Source organism: Otolemur garnettii, unplaced genomic scaffold (assembly GCF_000181295.1).
Source record: "Otolemur garnettii isolate 467f Iridium unplaced genomic scaffold, OtoGar3 scaffold00115, whole genome shotgun sequence".
NCBI lineage: Eukaryota > Metazoa > Chordata > Mammalia > Primates > Galagidae > Otolemur > Otolemur garnettii.
Window position 1 is genome coordinate 3,580,760 of NW_003852510.1, and position 9,051 is coordinate 3,589,810.

Genomic DNA, 9,051 nt, shown 5'->3' on the forward strand with positions numbered 1-9,051 from the left:
AAAAAAAAAAAGATTATTAATGCTTGCCTTTTCATTATTTTCTGTTACTTAGTTCCTCCTTTCATTCTTTTTTTATGATTGCCAAGTCTAAAGAATAAGAGTGTTATACCCTTTGATACATTGTTCTTATCACCATTGTCAAAGGAATCAAAAAATGAGAGTCTACTTATAAAACTGAACATGTGTCACAGAAAAAAAAACCCAAATCAATAGTTAATAAATGGGAAAGTCCTTGGTGATAGTATATGAGAACATCCATTTATAAGAGTCTTATGCATCTAGAATGGTACTAGTTGTGTATAATTCTTGGGAGAACTAAAAAATCATTTAAATAATTTTTAATGTGTTTTAATCTGAAATGCAGAATATAACTTAAAATCTTGGCTATGACTATGGAAACCTTCCATTAGTTTAGTCTGAAAACCAGAATGGTTAGTATAGTTGTTGTGGCTGCTTTATGGGATGAGAATACAAAAGACAGACAGGCTTCAAGTTGGGTATAGTTTAGAATATTCATAATTTATAACAAAGCTATATATGGAAAATTCAAATACAAGTCATTAACTTTAATTTGCTAATAATTTTACTAAGATTTAAATTTTCCACTAGGTCTTTGACTAACCTAAGCTTATTTCCAACCAGGAAGGGTTTGTTAAATATAGGGTTAAGGTATTCATTTGGTAGTGTACCTCCAAGAGACTGCTGATGCTATGTTGTTGGTTTTTTCCTCACCAAATTCTAGGGAATTTTTTTTCTTCTTAAGTACTTACAGTCAAATTTCACTTTATTAGTTTTCTCTTCCCACACTTCATTTCATATCCACAATAGGGATTTAAACTGATTTTCTTTTTATAGCCATTGTCCAAATTATCATTGCTAAGTATAAATAGTAAGTTATATTTATCAGTTTAATCTTTCCCAATCTGTCACTATTTGCAAATTATCATCCAAAGAGTTGCTGAACTAATAATGTATCCTTAAAAGTTTGTTTCTGAAGATTAGGAACAACAAAATTGTATCAGGATTCAACTCTATAAATGGTTATAATGAAAACACGGGGAAGAAAAAGACAATGATATGCAAAATTATAAGGAAAAAAAGGCAAGGTTAATATAGATCAAATATTAGTTTGACCAATCTGTCTAGATTTTAAGGCTCAGTGACCTTCTAAAGGGGTTATCTTAATTAAGTCCAGAAATTTATTTAAAAATACCTAATAAAACTGCTTAGACAAAAATAAGTTCTGAGCAATATACTTCTTTTAAACCATGTGATTAAAGTTCATTGCCACAAACAATGGAATCTTTTTTTTTTTGAGACAGTCTCACTATGTTGTCCTAGAGTGCGGTGATGTCACAGCTCATGGCAACTTCAAACTCTTGGGCTTAAGAGATTCTCTTGCCTTAGCCTCCCAAGTAGCTGGGACTACAGGTGCCCACCATAATGCTCAGCTATTTTTCTGTTGCAGTTCTCATTGTTGCCTTGCTGGCCCAGACAACAATGCCAGCCTCTGTATATGTGGCCGACGCTGTAACCACTATGCTATGGGTGTCGAGCCCACAAACAATAGAATCTTAATGATACCACAGTACTTTAGGCACAGGAGAAACTGTATTAAATTTTTTAGTGAAATAAAATCAGTGGTGCTTACACTTTTACAAGAAAGCATTGCTGAAGATCCATCAGAACAAAGTAAGGAGAAACAGAATCTATGTTTGCAAGATCGTTAATGCAAAAGCCTTTGTCTTACCCGTTCATCTGTACTGCCTGTTGAATGATGGGAATAATTGATGAGACCAGGGATGGGCTGCTCACCATGTGCCATGATAACAGCAGGACTGGTGTAGAATGGATGCTTCTAATGTACAACACATAACAACTATGAATACAGTGACAGGAAAACATGAACTATACAAGCAAAATGACTAAAAAGAAAGTGAAAATAAATGGAATAATGAAATGTCAAAAATTTCCATGTTTAGAATTTATCTGATTTTAGATTAAAATCAGTTTAAGATTTTGAAACCTATAGGCTATTTTCTCTAAGATTGAAACTGATGGTATTTCTTTCTTGTTTAATTAAGAGTAGAAGAATATATAATTTTAAAATGCCCTTATTTTACCAATTAGTTCCAAAAAAACCACATAATACTTAAAAGTAAGTACTTAATGATCACTGAATAGATCTGGAGACAGAATCATCTAATTGTCAGTGAAGGAACCCTTCAAAATAATTTCTCTATGATTCTGATCTATATGATATATTTTAAAAAAATCACTATGCTCACAGCCAAAATATCCAGATGATCTATATATAAAGCTCTAAATTACTTCATGTAGCAATTAAGTTTTTAATTTTTATGCTATCAATAAGTAAACAATCATCATTCCTAAAATGATATGATACATTTTGAAGATATTAAAGCATATAAAACAGATTTTTCTACGTATGGATAATAATGTAAACCATGTTCTATGACTTTAAGATGACTAAGTGTACTTCAGTACCTCATGGTACTTTATTTACTCCTAGAATTGCCTGAAAAAAAAAAACTGCAATTCTTTGGTATTAGCCTAATAATATTTATTATTTTAGTAAAATAAAAATACAGCTATATTCATTTCCTTGCTATACCACTAGAATAATTTGTGTTAAGTAACATTTTTTTGGGTACCATTTGATTAAATGCTTCGTTAAGGAAAATTCAATTGCTTGATAGCCTTGTCTTTTTAGAAATCATCTTTTTTTTTGAGACAGAGTCTTACTTTGTCACCCTGGGTAGAGTGCTGTGGTGCCATAGCTCACAGCAACCTCCAACTCCTAGGCTCAAGCAATTCTCTTGCCTCAGCCTCCTAAGTAGCTGGGACTACAGGTGCCCACCCAGTTATTATTAGAGATAGGGTCTTGCTCTTGCTCAGACTGGTCTAGAACCTACGAGCTCAGGCCTGGGCCTCCCAGAATGCTAGGATTACAGGGGTAAGCCACTGCACCCGGCCTCAGAAATCTTCATTAATCTTTCCCAACTCATTTCTTGAATTATCTAATAAGATCTTTTATTTTCTGTTTGTTGTTCTTTTAAAAAATTGTCAAGTTTTAATTATATAAACATTATAGATTGAAAATGCCCACAAAATGACATCTCCAAAGAGTTCTTAAATGCCATATTGTTTATCATTGCCATTATTTTATCAGTAGGTAGCAGTGTATTCTTAATGCCTCAGAGCTCTGAAAAATCTTCAGGGACTTACAGAAATCCACATCAAGAATGAAACATAGTGGTGAAGTATCTCAGACATCTCTGTTCTTTTTTTAGGATGTCATGAAGTGGTATGGAACTTAATGGAGGGATGGGATGGGATGACTCAGTACGTTTACCTGTGGGTCCTTTAGAACTCTTGAGTCTCTCTCAGCAGGCTTACCTTGGCAGCAATGGCTGCTGCAGTTATATGTGATGAGGAACTATCTTCTGTTGAAGCAACACCACTGTCTTTCTTCTCTTCTTCTTCTTCTTCACACTGAACCCCTTTGTCTTCTGTCTGTTTATGGGGGCTGGTTGTGGGAGGAGGGGAAAGAGGAGGTGGTGGGGAAGGTAAATCTTCAAGTTCATCATGCACCTCCTTTACTTTTACAATGGCATCACGTAAAAGGTCAATGGCATGAGGTAGAGCTGGCAGTATGAACTGAAAGCATTCCTGTACAGAAGAGGAAGAAAAAGAAATTAAGATAAAGTACATTTCTAGTCATATAAAATGGTGATTGATTTGTGATTTTGGATCTGTATTTCCTTTAATAAATCAAATTTAAAGCATTATTTTTATAATGTGAAATATGAAATTAGCATCGCATATACTTTGGCATCTTCCATAAGGAACTATAGTGCACTAAAAGAACACACTGCATTTTTTAAAAGTAAAATTTCAACTGAACTTTGGAGTTTAAAAAAGCATTATGGGAAAGGCAGGAAAAGTAGGAAAGAGTTTTTACTTTTCAAGTTAGAGTAGGGCTTTAGAACTAAGAACCTACATGAGGATCAGATATTTTATATGGACTACCATCATAAACTACAGGGAGGCAACATTGTAGAGTATGTAAAAATCTAATTCAGCTTATAGACAGCACTGCATAAAAGTCAATATCATCTGCTGCTGAGGTGCTCATTATTACCTGTAATGTATGACCAAAAGAGAACAGGCAAGAACTTAAAAGCCAGAAAATAGGTCCAGATATGTTTGTGGAATAGACAGAGGTTTTTCTCTTTCACATTTATAGTACCTTAAAACTTAAGATGCAAAGATGTATCTTAAAAATCTGTAGATGGAACTAAAATACTTGGAAAGATTCCTGATCTTTTAACCTTTCTTTATATGACTTAAAGCTTACTGTTTAAAGACTATGTAGCAAATAATTTAAGGTTGACCACAGAGATGTCTGGCCATTACCCTTGGCTTCTGATAGTTGATCTTTAGGAGGCCCTTAGAATGCCATGCATAATTGGAATGTCTAGTTCCCCTGTTTTGCCATTAGGCAGTCTAACAATGTGATTTTTTTCATATGACTTTGGGTAACATAGTATCAATTTTGCCTCTGTAAGGAACACTAAAGTAGGGTGACTAGATTTTAACATTGGTTAAAACGGGACAACATGGCCGGGGGTGGGGGGTGGGGCAGGGTAGGGCAGGGCCTGACAACAATGCAAACTTTGATAAGCAGTTCTTGATAATCACTTCTCAACAATTATTTGTTATTATTACAGTTTAACATTATAAAATTAACAAAAATAATATAAAACTCATATTCTGGCGAAATAGCCACATGGCAGCCGAAAACCGTATATTCCCTTCCTGTTCTCCCGCCCGTTCACGCCTTCTTTCCAAAAATCGGGACTTTTTTAAAACACCGCCGGATATGGGACAAATTGTTAAAAACTGGGACTGTCTGGTCACCCTACACTAAAGGCATAAAAAATCAGACTGACCTCCAGGAAGGGTTAGACTATAGGTCAGCCACACGGGCAATATGTGATTGACTCTAAATAAAATTCTAGATATCAAAAGCTCAGGTGAGCATCCCTAGCTGACAGCACTCCATGTGCATGGCCACACATCAATGCCTGAAGGGTAACATATCCATGACTCCAAAGGGAGAGCACAATAGAAGATCCTTATCTGGTACCTCCCTTGGCTGACATTAATCTGTATTTGTTCTTGGTAATTAACAATAACTATAACAGCTTTCCATGAGTTCTGTGAGTCCTAGCGAATTATCAAAAATGAGGGTTGTTTTATGACTCCCCTGAATTTGCAACTAATATTAGAAGTGAAGGAAGTCTTATAGAGTACTCTAAATTTGTAGGTTGCTAATTTATGTAGGTGACTAAAATTCTTTATAGCTGTTGTCAGAAGTGGGATTTGCTAGAAAGACCTTGACTCACTGAAACACATGGGCTGGGAAGAGGAAGAAAGAGAGAGTAAAGAACGATGAGCCTTTGATCCTTGGATAAACACAGTATGGAATTGCTATTGTACTGCTAGTTGTTACTGGAAACAATTCCCAAGGAGTAGTCTTACTGGATGAAAAGAAATGTACATATCAAGAAACAAGGATGGCTGACTACACATGCTGGATGCCAGTTCTCTTCAAAACAAACCAAAAAAAGAAGCAAATTATAAGTGCATAATCACAACTCAAAAAGAATACCAAGGGGAGAGTGCTGAAGCAGAGTAGAGAATTCAGGGAAAGAAGCTGGGACACAGAAAAAGAAGGAAGCAAGAAGCTGGGAGAGATTAGGTAAAAACTGCAAGAGACTTTACTATTGCATAAAAAGGGTAGATGGGGTGTTTTGACTCCCTTTGACCCTGGGGTGGACTGCCAGCGTCTGAACTGCTGGAAAAATCCCTACCCTTATAAAACAAAACACTGGTGTAGGCTGTGATTGTGCCAGACTGTGAACTTGCACTGGGTCACCTGCCTGCTCCCCAGACTGAATTGGTAATGGCAGGTCACCATATTCAGATCACAGGTGATAGAGACACTTAGGTCTTGTGTCTTTGCATCATGGGAACATCACTGATATTCCCTAGTGCCCAGTTGGATGGTAGCCATACAGGCTACTATGGACCTAGGAGAGCTACAGAGTTCCAGTGGTCTAGCCCTCTGGAGTGTTGGTCCTAAGGAAAAAGGAAGAGTGTAGCACTCTAGAGAGCTATCATTGAAACCAAGGAAACCAGAAAATATGTTGTTCTGAGTCTGTATTTTCCACAGTCAGAGGGCTCCCTGGCTTGTGGGCATGGAGTTTCAGCCTTAAATCCAGCAGAGACACAAAGGCTGTTCTTGGCTCTGCAGGGGAGGAGTGTAATTCCACTCCACTGGCTTTCACTTAAAGTTAGCATGGGTTCACCAAAGGATGATCTTTCTGGAGTACTAGGAGTGACTGAGTCCGCAATGTCAGTATAGTCACTAAGGGCAGGCTAGCATGAAAGGTGGAACCTTCTCCCTGTCTACACAGAGTGGCAATGTCCCTGTAGCAGACAGCAGGATATCCAGGGAGAATAGAGCAGGATATCCACATAGCAAGAGATCCAGGAAGGGAAGAGGCTTTGTAGCACAACCATTTTGGCAGGTAGCCATAGGGCAGGTATTTTCATGACTTTTGGCTACACTGCAGCCTAGAGATAGAGAGAAGTGTCTGCCTGAACTGAGCTTCATGAATGACAGGATGAGGTATGGCAGGGAAAAGAACTGCATTCTTTCTGCTGAGGCTGTGGTGCTAAGGCAGCTCTCCAAACCCACACTGAGACCATGGTACATTTCACCAGGAGTTTTTCCATCACCCTTGTTTGGTTGGTGCTAGTGCTTATGTTTGTGCTTGCTACTAGGTGACCGCATAGCTTCATCACCCTTTCCAGGGCTGTGCAAAGAGCTCAGGCAACTGTGCATTCCATACAGCAGCCCACTATCTGCAGCAACTGAGAGCTTCTCCCAGTAAACAAAGACAGAGCTTATATCTGACTTTCACTGCCACACCTGGCTCATACTTGCAAATGCCACCTACTGAAGGAGGTCAAACTGCCTCAACCAATAGAAAATCTGCTAATATAAATGCCCAGAGTCAGGAAAGAAATAAGTTTCTTGAATTCTCTGTGGATCCCTCAGGAGGCCCTGAGCCTGCTCACATATCCGACATTGCCACTATATCCAGATTTGAGAAAGCTACCACAATAAGGCTACAACAAAGGAATTCATACAGAGTCTTTCCCACAGAATATACCCATAAGCAGAGCCAAATGACTTCATAATATACATTACAGTCACATCCTCAAGGAAAAAAAATCCCATCTAAAAGAAAGTAAGTTCACAAATAATCAGGGACAGTTTCTCCAGATGAGAAGGAACCAGTGCAACAATTCAGGAAGTATGAAAAACGAGTGTTTAGATACCTCCAAAGGATCACAGTAACTCTAGCGATAGATTCTAACAAAATTGAAACACTTGAGAGGCCAAGCGGTGAGGCCCAACTCCCTGAAAGAAGAGGGAGCTGTGGTTCATCACCATGCCCTCTGACCTGGCCAAGAAGGCAGCCAAAAAGAAGGAAGCTGCCAAAGCTCGACAGTGGCCCAGAAAGGGACATGAAAGAAAACAGAGATGCAGTAACAAAACCACAGGTGGCAGAAGAAAAAAATGAGGCCAATGGCAGAGAGACCACAGAAGTGGACCGGCTGACCAAGGAGCTAGAGGACTTTGAGATGAAACAAGCTGCTGCTCAAGCTGTCACTGGTGTCCTTGCCTCTCACCTCAACAGTACTGATGTCCACATTATCAACTTCTCACTTACCTTTCATGGTCAAGAACCGCTTAGTGACACCAAACTGGAATTAAACTCAGGCCGTCATTATGGCCTCACTGGCTTAAATGGAATTGGCAAGTCCATGCTGCTCTCTGCTTAATGGGAAACATGAAGTACCCATCCCTGAGCATATTGACATATACCATCTGACTCGAGAGATGCCCCCTAGTGACAAGATTCCCTTGCAGTGTTTGTGATGGAAATTGACACAGAGCAGGCTATGCTGGAGAGGGAGGCTGAGCTGCTGGCTCATGAGGATGCAGAGTGTGAGAAGCTCATGGAGCTCTGTAAGTGCCTGGAGGAACTGGATGCTGACAAGGCGGAGATGAGGGCCTCATGGATCTTACATGGACTGGGTTTCACACCTGCCATGCAGTGCAAGAAATTAAAAGACTTCAGTGGGGGCTGGAGGATGCCAGTTGCCCTCGCCAGAGCCGTCTTTATTCGGCCTTTCATGCTGCTCCTGGATGAGCCCACCAATCACCTGGACCTAGATGCTTGTGTGTGGTTGGAAGAAGAACTAAAAACTTTTAAGTGCATCCTGGTCCTCGTCTCCCATTCCCAGGATTTTCTGAATGGTATCTGTACCAACGTCATTCACATGCACAACAAGAAACTGAAGTATTATACGGGTAATTACAATCAGTATGTGAAGACACGGCTGGAACTGGAGGAGAACCAGATGAAAAGGTTTCACTGGGAGCAAGATCAGATTGCACACATGAAGAACTACCTTGCTAGGTTTGGTCATGGCAGTGCCAAGCTGGCCCGGCAGGCCCAGAGCAAGGAGAAGACATTACAGAAAATGATGGCATCAGGACTGACAGAGAGGGTCGTGAGTGACAAGACACTGCCATTTTATTTCCCACCATACAGTAAGATCCCTCCACCTGTCATTATGGTGCAAAATGTGAGCTTCAAGTATACAAAGAATGGGCCGTGCATCTATAATAATCTGGAATTTGGTATTGACCTTGACACATGAGTGGCTCTGGTAGGGCCCAATGGAGCAGGGAAGTCAACTCTTCTGAAGCTGCTAAGTGGAGAGCTACTACACACAGATGGAATGATCCGAAAACACTCTCATGTCAAAATAGGGTATTACTATCAGTATTTACAAGAACAGCTGGACCTAGACCTCTCCCTTTTAGATAAGGTGACCAGATTTTAACATTGATAAAGCAGGACACCATTGACGGGGGGGTGG

The 9,051-nt window shown here is 39.3% G+C and overlaps 1 protein-coding gene and 1 pseudogene across 5 annotated transcripts in view; one reads left to right on the forward strand and one right to left on the reverse strand.

Moving 5' to 3' along the window:
• Positions 1-9,051, reverse strand: part of GPHN (gephyrin) — a 642,655-nt gene that overhangs the window by 247,571 nt on the left and 386,033 nt on the right. For all 4 annotated transcript variants that reach the window (XM_023517593.1, XM_023517595.1, XM_023517592.1 and 1 more), the window contains exons 7-8: positions 3,421-3,693; positions 1,751-1,858 (exon numbers count right to left, since the gene is read on the reverse strand). In XM_023517593.1, the coding sequence (XP_023373361.1) occupies positions 1,751-1,858; positions 3,421-3,693 (381 nt within the window). The remainder of the gene's footprint in view (positions 1-1,750; positions 1,859-3,420; positions 3,694-9,051) is intronic.
• LOC100940961 overlaps positions 7,551-9,051 on the forward strand; it is a 2,393-nt pseudogene continuing 892 nt past the window's right edge. The window contains exon 1 of the transcript XR_002775133.1: positions 7,551-9,000. The product of XR_002775133.1 is annotated as an ATP-binding cassette sub-family F member 2-like (transcript). The remainder of the gene's footprint in view (positions 9,001-9,051) is intronic.